Here is a 17,500-nt window from a genome sequence, read left to right on the forward strand (position 1 = left end):
GCAAGTCAGTTACATGGACTGAGTTTGAGATGTCGCCAAAGGAAAGAAACAGGCTCGAAACCAAAAGAAATCCACATGGTTGGCAGGGAATCGCAGTCAGTGCAAGTAGCCTACGTTTTTTTTTTACCTGCGAGCCAGCCCAGAGCTAATGGGAATTGTTAATTAGCCTCTCTACAGTGAAAGTAAGGACGAATAGCCCCACAGAGGCACGACTTCCTCCGAGAACTCATTCACCTTCCAAGTCCGACCCTCTCTCAAGTTTCATTTTGGAGTCCTTTACCAGCTCTCAGGTCGCCAGCAGCATCTCACCTGTACTCCTGGACCATGGATTTCACACGGTCGAAGATTTCAAAGGCACGTCTTCAACTTGATGTCGTGGAAAATCGGCGGTTTACGTGCATCTGGAAAGGTTAGGAAACCTGCCAATGTGAACGGAAAGCGTGACCACTTTATGTTATAGTGCATGGCCTCTGCACGAAGTGGTGACGATCATGCACAGACCCCTCCGAAAGTGGAGTTTCTACGTGTTCCTGTGTTTTGGCATCATATACCTAAGACTTGGGTGAGTCTTAAATAACCAATAATTAGCACCGATTACATGTGTAAACTGTATTCTTCACGTGCGTAATAGTAGCCTATACTTGATTGTGAAATGCATTGCTACAATGTGACACATTTTAAGGCTTCTAAAGGGAGACCACCTGACCTGATACAATCGAGCACAATTTACAATAGCTATACGTTTTCAGCAGGTGTATTTTAAACGGGTTAAATGATACCCACACGGCTGTATACCCTCTGGAATGCGCCGTGCGTAAAAGTGGGTTATCGGATATTTCAAAGACAACAAGTCGAGTCGTATTTCACTGTCAGTATTTTTGTTCACCTCATGAGAGTTTGGTTGCTTTGTCGCACAAGATAATTTGAGCCGCTCCGCTCCAGAACCCAGCTCACTCCTACATACCTTCATTAATAGCGGCAGACTGAGTTGTATTTCCACATTCCATCGCCCAGACTGAGTTTTTACCTGTTTTGCAATACCTCACCTTGATGCATAAACACAGCTAGAGGGCTTAGATACCCCCCCCCCCCTCCTCTGCTGCCCATACAGCGGTGCGCTCTGAAAACATGTTCTTATGGACCTCCAAATAGACACCTGTCCCACTTCCCATATGAGAAGTTTTGTTGTTACTGCTGCTGCTGCTGTTGTTGCTGCTGCTGCCGTTATTGTTATTTTTGTATTCAATTGCATTTCTACACTGTGAGAGCATAATGGAGGTTATTGTTATTTTAGCCTATTCCCATACACTGTCTACTTGGAGAGATGTTCTAGTGAATTGAACAGTGAAAGTAAGCACTTCGAGGCCCCCTGGGGGCCCACAGTTATACAGGTAGGTATGCAACAGTAGCATACCAAGCGAACCTAATGATTTGGGAATAGGATATTTTAAGCGGGGATGTAGTTGAGGGTAAACTCCCCTTTTAGGCTGCCACGAATCTTGACCTAGATTCATAGTGCACACATCCTTCCAAGTAGCATCAAATGATGTTATGTGAAAGTGGGGTAAATACATTTATGCTTTTTTGAAAATCTAACCGTTTTCTTATATTGGTAGAATTGTTTGTGATAATAACCTGGAGCTCATTTATACCCACTCTTTTAATGTGCCATCACTGTACAGTAAGACTGACAACACACTTTGGTTGAGCATGAAAAATTTCTTGTTATAACTTGATATATTTTCATATTGGGGGGTCTAATCCTGCATTCAGCAGTCACAGGTGGGCTCCAGGCCCAAAGGAGTTGGAGAAAAAGGAGTGATAACATATAACTATAAATCTGTCATGCTATTGTGGTGATTACATGATTCCAGCAGCCAGTGTTAACAAAACAAAAAGTGCCATTACTGTGGAAGCTCTTGTGGAGTGAACTGTGTAACTAACTTTAAGTTCCAGCGATGCTCGTATCATATGACAGTAGCTGGAATAGGGGGGCGGCACATATCTCCATGTTTATCAAACCAAAGCAGTTATCCTTCCCCCTTTTGACTCTGGGAAGATCTTTCATGATACCCTCCTCATTTCCAATGACTAGACCTGCAGGTGATGAGTGACAGTCACGATACTGAAGCGACAGAAGCCCTCAGCTCAATAGCAAAATCCCCCTTGAGTATTTTTCCTTTGCTCACATCAAAGCCTTGTCATATATATATATATATATATATATATATATATATATATATATATATATATATATATATATATATGTACCCCTAACCCTAACCCTAACCCAATATATTATAGGAATATAATGATGAAATATCATAAATGCAGAATAATGTAGGTGCCTATAGTAATAATATAGCCATATTATAGTGATACCATAGGAGGTTTAAAAAAATACCATTATAAACCCACTATTGAGACATTCCGATAACATTCATATTATAACGATATCAGGACATAACGATAACAAAACTAGCCCATAGTCCCTATATGAAGAGTAGACAAAAACAAACAAACAAACAAAAACTAAATAATAACACTTATGCCTGGATATCACTGCAATGCATCAGCAACTTGTTGATTCAGCATCACACATCTTGCAAAAATCTATGTGATGATGGTGTGAGGTGGACGCAGCCAGTGTCTATGTTTGTTTATTTTTGGTCGGGGGGGTGGGGTGGGGGGGGGGGGGGGGGTGGATGAATGAACCCTCCTGTCTGCATGTCCAAGGGGGATCGGATCAGTGTCACCCTATTGTCCCGTTGTGGCAAAGTGGGCGGATAACAGTGTCTCTCCCTGCCCAATGGCAGGCACGACTCTCATGAGAGTGGAGAGAGGCACTTTTCTGCCATGCAGAATCCCTAAAACCATCATCATTCCGATCGGGAAGCCACAGAACTCTGTAACAGCCTCCGCCGCTGAGAGATGACAGAACCAATCTCAGCAGCGCACCCACGGCCCTGGGAGCTTGGAGCTGCGTAGACGCACCGCACCAGACTCGGGAGACAAGGCGCACACCACCTCCTTTTTGATCCTGTGCAGAGGAACCTAAAGCCGGCCGGGAATTAAGGGAGTTTTATCCCGTCTTCGTCTCCTCACTCAATCCGAAAGTGGCCATTTGCTCAATGTCATCATGATCATCTTCTCGTCGCGCAGTGTACTGCTGTCAGTCTACTATCCGCAGATCTTCCTCATCCTGACGAGTGGCAGCTACCTGTAAGTTTGATCCAATTAACGGAGCCCTTAATTAACTTCGATGTGTGCGCGCGCTCATCATCAGCAACGCAAAGACGCACGGGTTTGGTTTTCCTCCTGATAGCCGCATGATGCTTGCCGGATATTTCCTCTTCGGGCTATATTTCTTTCTCTCAAACATAAAACGCAGGTTGTTGGGTACATTTAGATCGCCGCGTCGGTATAATGGGGCGTAAGGAAACGCTTTGAATTGGGTCTTCATTGTTATCGAACGAGTATGATTTATACACCAGACGTAGCAACAACGCCAGTGAGTGCGCACATTACGCAGTAAAAATCGATTTGATTCGCAGATATTTTCCCCTCATAGCCTACTTCCTAATGTTCCACGAATGTAGAATCCCACTGAGAAGGATCATCAATGGAAACATCGCCGGGAACACGATTGAGTCCACGTGGGAATAAACTAATTAGGTGAAACCTGAATGCACTAATGTGCCTTCTGCAGGTGGATGAGCGAGCCTTGTGTGGGTAAGAAGTGATGGATTATATTTAGACATCATATAACAAAAATCTTTTCAAAGAACGTGGAAAAAGCATTTGGATAACAGCAACATGGTTTCCTTTTGGCCACGGAGTGGCAGAGATGTTCAAGACAATTAGATGCTGAGATTTGGTCATTTTCCCTTTAAGGAGAATAGCCTGGAGATTACGCAGCTTTTACGCATGAGACCACGGTTACCTGTCAGAGCCTGTGAAGGATTACCTGAACGCATGACATCACCTCTGTCGAATTCTCAGTGTTTTCGAGGTTATCATTTCAACCCACATCTTAAAATATCCCCCTGCAACATATAGCCTGTGTGATTGACACTACAATGTTCTGCGGCTTTGAATTAAACGAGAGTTGCTCTTGCAGGAGAACATTGGCTTTCTTAAAAAGCTTCCAAAATAATTACTCAACCATGCTCCCTTCTGCTGCTTCCTCTGCTGCCCGGAGACCCCAAACTTGATGCTGAAATAGATGTGGTTTTTGGTTTCAGTTAAAAGTGGGCTATAGGGCTAAGTTTAGTGATGGTTTGCGCATTAAAACTACATACCATTGTTTGTTTTGATAATTTAAATATGCTCTCTCTTCTGCGTTCACCATTAACAAAAAACATGTAAGATGACATTTTGAATATGTGGATTTAAAAAGAATGTCCCATCCTCATGTAGGCTATCCGGAACTTCTTTCATCACAACACAACTAATGCTTTGGCATGTTAAACTCTCAGTTACATTGGGTGAGCTGCATGGGTGGCAAATGAGCCTTCAGGATCTGTCCATTGAGAGCTATCAGGCTATTACACACCTCGCAGTCCAATACAGAGGAATTTCACAGCTAATGTTCCAATAGCAATAAGCATTTCCATGTTCTATTTATATCATTTAGACCTATAACCAGTGTTCATATTGGAGTAGATTTCACTTTGAAAACAGAATGATTGTGAATAATACCATTTTATTAGGAATTGTTCAACTTATAAGCCCATCTCAGCTTTCAAATACGTCTTATATAGTTTTAAATGAGCTGAGAGAAGGGAAAAACATATTCAGCAGTAAAATAACTAATTTTCTGCTCTTGGAAAAAGAAGAAGACATTAATCGAGTTGATTTAGTTAACTTGTGTCTCTCTGCATTTCTGGGTGCATTCCTCGGGTAGAAGATGCATGCCATAGAGCTTAATACTGTGTCAGTTCAGTTCAAAGTGGTCCATGTGATGGAGGAGGTGTCTCTGAGTGTACAGTGTGCCATGGGTGTGTGTACGACCCACAGCTTCTCTTTAGCCTTCATGGCACACTTTTTTCCCTCTTCTAATTTCACTTTGCACTCAATGTGTTTTAACTTTGGAGACGGTTCCTATTTCTCAGTTGGGATTTAATGTTGAGTGTTGTTTAGTGGGAAGTATTTTTCTTTGCATCGCTCGCCTCGTACATTTTAGTTGCTTATTCATACAGCATATATAGTCCTTGAAAGCATGTTCTGTCAAAAGAATGTCATCCTAAATCAGGAGGAATAACAATTTGTGTGGCGTTTAGGTTCAGAAGTGAACCTTAAAGTGTCAAAGTTCTCAAACAAACATCAGTGAAAAGAACTCAGGGGATCAATCACAAATTAATATTGATTATTGAAAAAAAAAGCAGGGAGCAGATAACACAAACGTCTCAGGCTACGATCTTCACTGTGTCTCAAAATTTTTACCTGGCTTCTGAATTTAAGAAGCTCAGTTACAAATTTGAGTATAAGTTACAAATTTGAGTATAAGTTACAAATTTCACAAATTTTACAAAACTTCTTTCTCGATCACTGCTTGAATGCCCTCGTCAGTAATCAAACCTATGTGCTTTGCTTTGCTTCATAAATTACTAGGTCACTTGAATACATCATGTTGTGCAAAAAAACGGCGTTCCCCAAATTGCAAATGCAGTATAGGTAAACAGTGACGTTTTGCAACTGTCGAGCCTTAACTGCGTCTGTATCGACGGCCTGTGTTGTGTATCTGTGACTGTGGCCCGAGAGCTGCATGTCCCCAAGCTGCTGCTGGCATACACACAGAGTCGACGCTAAAGCAAACAGAATCGCATGTGTGCACTTTGATGATGCAGGGATTTAGAAGCTTAGCTGTGGAATTCTCTGCTTGGCCGTTGTCTGATGCTTTGGGGTCGCTCGTTGTTAGACAGTGATTCTTTGCAGGTGACTGACGTGACAAGGAGGGGAAGTCGAGAGCGGTTGTTGTTGATCAAACTTGAACATATCAATGTGCTGTTTTTTACGACCCTCCCTAAGCTGCACACTAAAACATCGGTGACTTAAATGACTCAAAGCCGTTTTTTATTGCTAATGGATTTGTGTACGCAAAAAACAGTTCTATTCAACATTAACATCCGTTATGCGAGAAGTTGAATTTCTCCAGTTGCACGTTATTTGTCTTCATGTCATTTTGGATGGTGAGGACTAGATGTTACTGTTGCCATGAACACAGCAGTGGAGGGTCAGGGAAGGTCAGTATTGAGCCTCTTTAACAATGTGCTGTGGTAAAGAAGCGAAAGGGGTTTTGAAAGGGGCGGTAGGCCTGAGTGGTTCTGCTATCAGATTTACAGTAGAATAGATAGGGTGACTTCAGGTATTATGGCACACTTTTTGACTTCAGGTATTATGGCACACTTTTTGACTTCAGGTATTATGGGACACTTTTTGACTTCAGCTATTATGGGACGCTTTTTTACTTCAGATATTATGGCACACTTTAACTATAGAGGGTATATTTTCATGCCCGATGAGTGAAAATAAAAACTATTTTGCTGAGCCCTACCTGTGAAACTACAGGTAGGGCTCAGCAAAAAAAGTGAAACTACAGGTAGGGCTCAGCAAAAAACAGTTTTTATTTTCACTCATCAGGCATGACAATATACCCTCTATAGTAATACCTCAAGTCAAAAAGTGTCCCATAATACCTGAAGTGAATGCACCTGACACATTTATTTTCTCAAAGAAATGTTTCTTCAATTGTCTTCCTCTTTCTGAAGTTAAGATCTTCAAGTTTCTCCAGTTTGGGTGCTGCTGATGCCAACGTTCTGCAGAACAACCAAAATTAAGCACAATCAACTTGTTTATGCCGAGCAGGAAGATATGGTCGTCTCTCTCTTTCGCTCGCTTAGGACAGAGGACTTAGCGTATTTACTGTAATTGCACGAAAACCTCTCCGTTCAGCCAGTTTCTGTTTTGACTTTCAGAGGAGAGGGGGTTTGCAAAACCAACACTATACATCACGGCACTCACCCTTTAACAGATGAGTTAGGTTTCTCTTACATTTCTGAGCAGACCAAGAGGCTTATTGCAATCCTCCGTTTTGTAACAGATACACGTCTCGCTGCAGTTAGAGTTTATTTGAACACATGGCTTCAAAACTCCAGATTTATATTTCTCTGTCTTTGTGGCGACAGTTCATCAACAAAAGAAACGGGAACATGGTCGTCCGAGAGCAATTTCTAATCAAAATTCATATCTTTCCTTCCGAGTCAGGGTCTCCCACCAGGATTTCTTTTGAACTGTAATCCACAGAATTCAGCCTGTACTCTCTCTCTCTCTCTTTCTGTCACTCGATGTCTCTCTCTCCCCCTCGCCCCGTTCTTCTTCTGCGCCCCCTCTCTCGCCCGCTGACGCTGCTCACCCGCGTTAGCCCGGCCCCCCGTTTGTGGCGAAGCCTTTGGAGGCCCGACGTCATACTTTCAAACCTGGCACCCGCCTCCACGCGCACGTCTGGCTCCTCGTCCCTGACATGTTTGAAAAGTGCGCATCAGCCGGGTTTCGATGGCTATAAACAGAGGCGCGCGGAACGTCAACGTTTCGTTTCGCTCCGGGGCCGCGTTGGCTTCTTCCTCGGTGGTTCTGGAGCCATCTCCAACATGTGTTCTGATATCATCACATCGAGTGATCAGATGCGATGGCGCCTCCCCAAGGAGACTTGATGAGGAGGGGTGTCATATATTATGGCGTATTAATGCCCTATGATTTAAGGCGACTTGTGTCGAGAAGCGTACATATTTTCCATGCATAGCAGTCTTAGGATGTGGCGAGAGGAGAGCAGTCTCTCATGAAATTTATAGGGCGGCATTTTACACCGTGAGTTTTTGTTTCAAACACATAATGACACAAATCACCAGGAATACAATTTTGCGTGACATTCTGGTGACATTTGGACGAAGTTCAGTTATACAAATGAGAGTATGTCGTGTATTTGTTGCCAGACTCAAGCCTGGCAACGGGTCGCGCCACCGCGTTACCTAACAATTAACGCGAAAACCCCAACGTCTTCCTCTAACGACCGGCAGCCAAACCAATGTGGAATGGCGTGTGTCAGTAGTCAAATAAGCAGCTTGTTCGTTTTCTCTCTCTGGGCTGTTTGAGCAGACTTTCTCTGTTTCATGTTGGATAAAGTTTTCAGATATTGTTTTGAGTTGACCTCTAATCCATTACAGAGCAATACTTTTATGCACTGCAGCCGTCACTTCACCACGGAACGCTCATCAATCACTGCCTCTATCCAATCCTATTCTGGAGAGTCTCACATGTGAGTCAGTCTGACCATCCTCTGGAAGTTCTAACTGACTCTGTGTGTGTGTGTGTGTGTGTGTGTGTGTGTGTGTGTGTGTGTGTGTGTGTCTGTGTGTGCGTGTTTGTGTGTGTGTGTCTGTGTGAGTGTCTGTGTGTGCTTGTTTGTGTGTGTGTGTGCGTGCGTGCGTGTGTGTGTGTGTGTGTGTGTGTGTGTGTGTGTGTGTGTGTGTGCAAGTGTGTGTGTGTACGCATTCATGCATGCGTGTGTATATGTCTATGTTTGTGTGTGTGTGTGTGTGTGTGTGTGTGTGTGTGTGCGGCCATGCTTATGCATCCATATGTGCTTGTGTGCGTGCATGGACACGTGTGTGTGTGCGTGTGTGTGTGCGTGTGTGTGCGTGTGTGTGTGTGTGTGTGCGTGTGCGTGTGTGTGCGTGTGCGTGTGCGTGCGTGTGTGTGGTGTGTCTTCCTCCGGCAGGGCCCTGTCCTCAGTGGTGGCTCTGGGTGCCAACATCATCTGCAACAAGATCCCCGGGCTGGCGCCTCGCCAGCGGGCCATCTGCCAGAGCCGCCCGGACGCCATCATTGTGGTGGGCGAGGGCGCCCAGCTGGGCATCAATGAGTGTCAGTACCAGTTCCGCTATGGCCGCTGGAACTGCTCGGCCCTGGGAGAGAGGACCGTCTTCGGTCAGGAGCTGCGAGTAGGTCAGTCTGGGTACCATCACAGGGGAGGGCACTGTGTGTGTGCGTATGTGTGTGTGTGTGTGTGTGTGTGTGTGTGCGTGTGTGTGTGCGTGTGTGTGTGTGTGTGTGTGGGCGGGGGGGGGGGGGGGGGGGGGTGTCAGGTTCTTGTACCTCTGTCCTTGTGAGCAGAACCAGTTTGTGCTTTAGTCATTCAGAGTGAGGGCATCTTTTGCAAAATGAGGTCATTTTGGCCCGTCATCACTTCTAAGGGGTCTGATAGGTGTGTTTAGTTCAGGGTTAGGGGTTAAGGTTGGGCAAGTAGTGGCGAGGGCTAAAGTTAGAGTTGGGGGGCGCCCGGGTAGCGCAGCGGTAGATTTCCAGCCTAACAACACGGGGGTTGCAGGTTCGTGCCCTGTGTTACCTCCGGCTTGGTCGGGCATCCATACAGGCACAATTGGCTGTGTCTGCGGGTGGGAAGCCGGATTATGGGTATATGTCCTGGTCACCACACTGGCTCCTCCTCTGGTCGGTCGGGGGCGCCTGTTCGGGGCGGAGGGGAACTGGGGGGAATAGCGTGATCCTCCCACGTGCTACGTCCTGCCGGTGAAACTCCTCACTGTCAGGTGAGAGGAAGGCAGAAGCAGCCGGCGACTTCACATGTATCGGAGGCAGCATGTGCTAGTCTACAACTCTCCCCAGATCGGCAGAGGGGGTGGAGCAACGAGGGGGGGTGGAGTCGGTGGAAGGTCCTTACAAGCATAGTAAGACAAACGTGTGTGTGTAGTAGTGTGTGTGCGTGTGTGTGTGTGTGTGTGTGTGTGTGTGTGTGTGTGTGTTGTGTGTGGTGAGGGTTTGGTGGGTATGCTGTGTGCTGGGCCTCCTCTGCCTGAGGGCCATGCTGAGATGGTTTTGGTTTCATCATTGCTCACAGTCGATCATCAGAAGAGTCAATCGAACAGTGAAAACTAGAGGAAGGGAGCAGGACTTAGATGTGGCGTGTATGTGGGATGCAAAGCAGAAGGCTGAGAAGCGCTCTTGGATGCCGATACTCATTTTGGTAATGATAATGGCAGAAGCGGTGACAATATGGCAGTGGCTTTTCTCCCGACGAGAGAGAAGAAGTTCCATAATGCGTGTGGAGAGCCATCATCATGTTGTCTAGAGGGAAGAAGTTACATAATGCGTGTGGAGAGGGCCATCATGTTGTCTCGGCACTTAGAAACACCACCAGAAGAATATCAAAAATGTGGTAACCACCCCCCTCGACCCTCTGAGCCACGTGAAATATGGCTCTCCACACGCCAAAGCCGAGCTGCACACATCACACACAGTCCAAACTCAAAGCAGCACCACGCGGCCTCTCTCACTCGATTGTATAACCAGTTGGCGTTGCTCAAGAGGGCCCCGCATATACGCCATCGATTCCAACCCATCCTCGTCGTCCTCATCTCAATTGACACCGTTGTATTTCCCCAGTGCTCTGGTTTCTGTTGATGTAGGATCTGGGACCAGCCCTCTTGGTTAGGAGGAGCATGCCGACCATCGCTGGCTGTTGCCAAAGTTATGGAAAAGCTACCAAAAAAGCACTGGAGCCCTAATGGGGAAAACGTATGGTTGAAAAATGATATGGCAAATGAGGAGACAACTAATGGTATTATTGCACAGAATGCTTGTCGAACCGAAATAGACGGACACATCTGTTGTTAATCGGGTTAAATTGGTTGTGTCCATGCCTGGCTGGTGCGAGTGAGTGTGCACGTACATGCAGCAACAGGCTTATAAGCAGACAAACATTTACGTTTACGATGCTTTTGTTTGAGAAACTTGGCGTTCCGCAAACCTCTCTTGCATGGCTTTTGTTTTACAGGGACTTTTATACATTTCCTTTCATTTGGAAGATGCTTTGTTGCGTTACAGTGTGGTCGGACTGTGCATTTCATCCAGTGGCTCTGTTAACAATCACTCCTCTTAAGGAGCGTCTGAATTAGCTCCAGCCCCCCTCTCCCAAAGCATTCTCTTTGTTGTGAATGTGGCGCTTTCTTTGGTAATGGAGCTCGTCTTGTTTTCCTCACCACTCGCTAGTCCCCTCTCGTCCTTTTGCTCTGTACTTTGTGCCCTTTTGAAGGCCTTGGTGATTGAAGAACTTTTGAACTTCTTGGAGATTGGAGAACTTTTGAAGTTCTTGGAGATTGGAGAACTTTTGAAGTTCTTGGAGATTGAAGAACTTTTGAAGGCCCTGGAGATTGAAGAACTTTTGAAGTTCTTGGAGATTGAAGAACTTTTGAAGTTCTTGGAGATTGGAGAACTTTTGAAGTTCTTGGAGATTGGAGAACTTTTGAAGTTCTTGGAGATTGAAGAACTTTTGAAGGCCTTGGAGATTGAAGAACTTTTGAAGTTCTTGGAGATTGGAGAACTTTTGAAGTTCTTGGAGATTGGAGAACTTTTGGAGGCCTTGGAGATTGAAGAACTTTTGAAGGCCTTGGAGATTGAAGAACTTTTGAAGTTCTTGGAGATTGGAGAACTTTTGAAGGCCTTGGAGATTGGAGAACTTTTGAAGTTCTTGGAGATTGGAGATTGGAGAACTTTTGAAGTCCTTGGAGATTGGAGAACTTTTGAAGTTCTTGGAGATTGGAGAACTTTTGAAGTTCTTGGAGATTGGAGAACTTTTGGAGGCCTTGGAGATTGAAGAATGACATTAGATATTGGTCATACAGTATGGTTCCTCTGCAGTTTTGCACGCTCTGTTGCACGATTTCGCTCAGTCTGTTTATTTTACTGTTTACATCAGGGATTCTCAAAGGGTGGCCCGTGGGCCAATTGCAGCCCTCGGGAACATCTCTGGTGGCCTGCGATTAGTTACTGTAGGTGACGTGATGCTATTTGGTCCGATTCCAGGTTGACCATACTTCAGAGGCTGTACCGGGCTCATTTTGAAAGCCAGAGTGAATATACTGGTGTCATATGAAACTAGAAGACCTAAGGCATCCATTGGTACCCATGTCATGCTAGCTTGTAGGCAACGGGGCTAAATAATGTAAAAAAAATATTGCTAAATTTTGGCTATGGAAAAAATAACATTTTCAAAGGGGTCCTCTTTTTCACATCCTAATGTTGGCAGGTATGGTGTGTGTGTGTGTGTGTGTGTGTGTGTGTGTGTGTGTGTGTGTGTGTGTGTGTTGTTAAAAGATACAAATGGGGGAAAAAAATTCTCCTCTAGAAAACATGCATTTCTCATATGATTGACATTTGGCATGACTTTTAGTCTAGAATAGACTATTAAAGAAAATATTTGTTTTGAAACTATTTTGTTCCGCTTTTCTTGGGCGGCCCTCAGTTCAATGTTGGGTCGCTACATTGGCCCGCAGTCATCCAAACCTTGAGAACCTCTGGTTTACATGAAGTACCGGTACTTAATAACTCATAAAATGGCATGAACCCATTTCCACTTTGAGTTGATTGACGTTTAAGCTTTTCTTTTCCTCAATTATTCAAAAGGTCTTTAACTTTGGAGGAATTGAGATATACATAATTGGCAAGTCAGACAGAACATTCTACTTGAACTTTTAGCCCGGTGATAGCACACTGTGACTAATACTGGATACAGGCCTGTGATTGGCTGATAGCGCACTGTGACTAATACTGGATACAGGCCTGTGATTGGCTGCTGTCAAGGCATCTCTGAGGCTGAGGTCAAGCTCTCCACTGCTGTAGGTGGGAAGGAGGGTATTGGTTGGGATCTGAGCGTGCTCCTTCAGTAGAGCAGTGTCCCACTAGGTCATCATGGAAGACCACAGACACCACAGCTACTGACTGCGTCGCTCCACTGCCAGGAAGACAATGTGGAAAAGTGGGCGATTTAGTGTTTTCACTCAACACCTTATTGTCAAACTGCCAGTGAGCTTGCATACTCCTTCCTGGGTTTTTGATAGTTTCCAGTGTTTGTCGCTTATGATTGAAGATGTAACCATGTTCTCTGACCATGTCTGTGTGTATTACAGAGTTCTTTAGCATGGCATATGAAATCATGGAATACACCCCCTTCGACAAAAATGTTCCAATCCCTCCTCCCAATCTGCACATCATAATCAAGTGCAGGGGAAAAGCTACCCCGTTCCGCTCCCATTGAAGTTTTTCATTCAAATCCCCCAAATGATGTACACTAAACCTTCCCCCCCCCCCCCCCCCCACTCCGCTCCGCTCCGCTCGGGGATCCAGTCTTAGTTTTGGACATGCCGGCATTTTTTCAAGAACTAAAGATCAGCCCACCGCAAGTCTAATGCATTCTCTCTGCGCTGGCCTGCTCTTGGAGGCAGCCTCTCTGTTCTGGAGCGGGCTCCGCGCTATTACATTTTGCTTTCCAACACATTAATAGGTGGTTTATTGAGCATTACAGAACCCCCAAATATCTTCAGTTTCGGTAAACGCCGGTCATTGGATATTTATTTCTCTGCTCTACTGTAAACAGAAATATGTATTATTCCCTGTTAGAAGATGGCCGCCCGCTGCTGGCGATTTCTCTATCGCTTGACACTCCGCTAAACACAAGTCTTAGCGGGTGGATGGATTGATGGAAAAAATGGATAGAGCCCCGCGCTCGTGTTACAATTCAACCGGTCCCTCAACGGTTTCTCTGTTTTGCAAAAGATTGTTGGCTCCCCGCGGTGCGCTCTAACTGACAAAAAGATTGTTGGCTCCCCGCGGTGCGCTCTAACTGACAAAAAGATTGTTGGCTCCCCGCGGTGCGCTCTAACTGACAAAAAGATTGTTGGCTCCCCGCGGTGCGCTCTAACTGACAAATTGGAGAACAACACCATAAACACGCAGGGAGATTTGAAGCTGGTAATTTAAACTGTGCGTCTGCTTCCTTTGCAAAAGCCGATTTAGCAATCTTCCCCTTGTGCCCTGCAATGGTATTGGCATGCGTTGGGGTTGTGTAAAAATGTTGAATGAATGATCTGGCGCTAACAGAAATGAGTGTTTTGGAGTGGCATGTTGCAGTCTGTTAAGAAGCAATAATAGAATTACAGACAAATCCATCAGCAAGTCAGGAGGAGGTTACACAGGCCAATACGAAGGGCAAACATGGCTGATCGTCAAATCAGAATCCTCGGCCTGCTTTCAGCAGCATGAATCAATCTAGTTGAAATGTTCTCATGACTGAGCCCATAAGCATAATTTGTTGTTGCAGTTTGATTGTGCACAGAGACCCAATGCAATCATACTGAGTGTGTTCACTCAAACAGCCATCGAGTGTATTCAAAGTCCCATGTGCTTTCATTTACACATCGCAAGTGGAAGTGTATTAGATCCAGCCAGTGATCACTTCACTTTCTTTTCTTTTTTTTTATATATTTTTTTTATATATTTTTTATCCCATTTTTACCCCCCATTAGTGCTCATTTTAATTTATTTATCCTGGTTGCTGCTCCACCCTCTGCCGATCTGGGGAGAGCCGAAACTGGCTCCATGCTTCCTCCGAGACATGGGCAGTTAGCCCCGCCGCTTCTTTTCACCTGACAGGGGAAGCTTCACTGGTAGGACATAGCACGTGGGAGGATCACGCTATTCCAACCAGTTCCCCTCCCTCCGAACAGGCGCCCTTAACGACCAACGGAGGCACCACATCAGCAACCAGGATATTGCATGTTTTGGTGAAGGGGGTTCATATATGAAGGAAACCCCCGGGAGGCACGGGGAGAACATGCAAACTCCACACAGAAAGGCCCTTTTTGACGACCCCACCCGGGCGGTGGGCACTCGAGGACATGCGGACGGGCACGCATTCCTTCAGCGTTCACAGCGTCCCAGGTGGGAGTCGATCCCAGGACCTTCGAGCTGTGAGGCGACACATCTTCACTTTCACACAGAAATGCACATACTCATACCATCATTTTACTGTTGTAACATTCAACTGTTATTAAACTGCTCATCCATGCTAGATGCAAATGTGTTGGTAATGAATTCAACTATTGTTTGACTATGATCTTTCTACATTTCTGTCACTTTTTTTTTTTTTTTTTTTTAATGACATGTTTTGACTTGGAAAGGCCTTATCTCATGTACCATCATGCATTCTTTCGGGGTAACTACCTTCAACAGAGATGCCCTTAACTTCAAGAAACACCTTACAGCTCAAGTCCCCTCAGTTCAAATAGCGTCGCACTTGATATTAGTGTTGGAGCTTGAAAACGGACACCTTTCAACAGCTACGCTCGGCATCAAAGGCTGACGCTGCGCACCCCCCCCCCCCCTTCCCCTGTCATAAAATGGACCGCTCTGGTTACTCTCTGTTTGACTTTCCAGCCGGTTTGTCACCGTCCTGATTCATGCTTCTCGTCTCAAAGAGGTTTCTTGTTGTGCCGGCGGTGACATATTGGATCAGTTCAATCACGCTGCCCCCCGGGGGGGCTCGTCGTTGCACAAGAGTGGACGCTAACTAGCACCTGTGCAGGTGAGCCTCTTGCTGCAGAGGGAGAACGTGTGCTGCTCTGTGTCATTTCATAGCAGTGCTAAGTTGCTAACTGCCAACAGCCAATATTGGAATCGATCAGTTCTTTTAAAGTGGGCATTAATCGCACGCTGCCTTGAATACAAATCGCAGGCGACGCGTTGTCTCGGATTTGTTGCTTTGAAAGAAAAAAGGCTTGGTTATTTGCAGGAGAGGCGTAAGGAAGAGAGTGTTTTGCTCTCTGACCTACATTGCACCTCTCTCTCTCTCTCTACCTACTTCTCCCTTGCTCTCTCTCTCTCTCTCTCTCTCTATTGCTCTCTCTCTTTCTCAATCTTGTTTTACCTTTTCTCCCCAGCAGCCTGCTGCTGTGGACAGGCTGCTGAGTTATTGCTCCTAGCTTGACTTCATGACTAGAAAGCTCAGACGGGGAGAGCACTATACGGCACGACAAAGGGCAAACAGTTTGAGAAATGCCTTGGCGGGCTATATTGGAACAATTACCAAAGCCTCCACCCCCTTCCCCCCCCACGCACACACACACACACACACACACACACACACACACACACACACACACACACACACGCACACACACACAGAGAGAATCGAAAGAATTTTTTTTTAATCTATTACTGGAGGGAAAAAACAAGTGGAAGGGTGGTGGAATGTGGGAGCTTTGCGTGGATGGTTTTGGCGAAGGGAGGTGGGAGAATGGAAGATGAGTTCCCATCCTCTTACACAGTATCACCTCCCAGCCAGTCCCTCCCTGCCTCCCGTCCTCCCTCCCACCTCCCACCTCCCACCTCCCACCTCCATCTCACCTTGGGGTGGGGGAGGCAAAGGAAGCTCAGAGGGTGGGCAGAGCAGTGGGCGGTCCACCCGCTGCCCTGGACTATACAGGCAGACCAGCGTCTAGTCAGATAAAGGATGTTTTAAGTCAGCAGGTTCATTGTAAACCACTTGTGTGGAAAGGACTTGTGGCATGCACATACTTGATCAGCAGCTGAAGATGCGGAGTCCTCCGTGCTCAGCTCCCTCTCAGTGGAGGGCAAAGGTCACGGCAGACAGATAGAACGAGACATAACTCACCGCTGAGGATGGCTTTTATACTCCCCGTTCAAACGGTGGAGGAGGTCTGGAGGAGGACGAGTATAAAGTTGATGTAATTTCTTTGGCTTTGGAGTGTTTTGGATTCCATATCCATATCAAAACCTGAATTCGCAGAACGTCGTATGGCTTTGCAGTCCGTTGATGTTTGGATGCAACACGTCAGAGACAATAGACGCACTGTATTTTGGTATTCGTGTTTGTAGCTTTGTGAAAAACAATGCACAGTGCATGCATTGTATCCCTATGATGGTTGTGATAGTTAATATCAGCCCACATCCTCAAATTGATTGGATCAGAGATGGTCCTTGTATGGCTTTGGCTCTCATTCGAGAAGGGTTGTGGTGTTGTTTGAGTTTTCCTCAAAAAGTTGTTTATCCTCTTTGTCTGGTGTATTTGAACACTGTTGTTATTGAAGCAAATCGCCGTAACTCATTGTCATTGTAATAGAAGCCAGAGTCCTCACAGTATTTCATATAGACTGGAATGAATAAATTAAGTATTATTATTACTGTCACTCACAGTTATGGCACGACTATCTCATTTGTGGGTCTTAATCAGGTGAAGATTTAACAGCAGCTGCAATTGGCCCTTTTTCGGAACAGCCATTTTGTGTCTAAAAGGCAGGAAGTAGCACAGGTGCACCAAAACATTAATTAGGGTTTCCAACCCTCCAGTCGTGTATCACAGTGCAGGGGCCCTAATTAGTGAGTTGGTTCCACCTGTGTTTACCCTGCCTTTTAGACACCAAATGGCAGCTGTGAAAAAGGCCTATCGCCAATACAGATGCAGCTACCTTGAATTGCCGGCTGATCCTTGACAGGGCCCATCCAGATCCCTGGCAGGTTAAAGAAAGATAACATAGAAACGTATCTGCTTTCACATAACATAACATACCATACCATACCATACCATACCATACCATACCATACCATACCATACCAGAACAGAACAGAACAG

General features: G+C 45.5%; 1 protein-coding gene across 2 annotated transcripts in view; it reads left to right on the forward strand.

Annotated features, from left to right (window-relative positions):
• Window positions 1-491: 491 nt before the first annotated feature.
• The window catches only part of wnt7bb (wingless-type MMTV integration site family, member 7Bb), a gene marked incomplete at its 5' end in the record, with an annotated part of 43,106 nt that continues 26,097 nt past the window's right edge, over window positions 492-17,500 (forward strand). The window contains 2 exons of one of the 2 annotated variants that reach the window (XM_083662944.1): window positions 492-562; window positions 8,777-9,003. In XM_083662944.1, coding sequence (XP_083519070.1) covers window positions 492-562; window positions 8,777-9,003 — 298 coding nt within the window. Of the gene's footprint in view, window positions 563-3,092; window positions 3,223-8,776; window positions 9,004-17,500 lie in introns of those variants that run through there. The other variant, XM_083662943.1, reaches the window with a different exon arrangement.

This window comes from Poromitra crassiceps (genome assembly GCF_964638095.1).
Source record: "Poromitra crassiceps genome assembly, chromosome: 30".
Lineage (NCBI taxonomy): Eukaryota > Metazoa > Chordata > Actinopteri > Beryciformes > Melamphaidae > Poromitra > Poromitra crassiceps.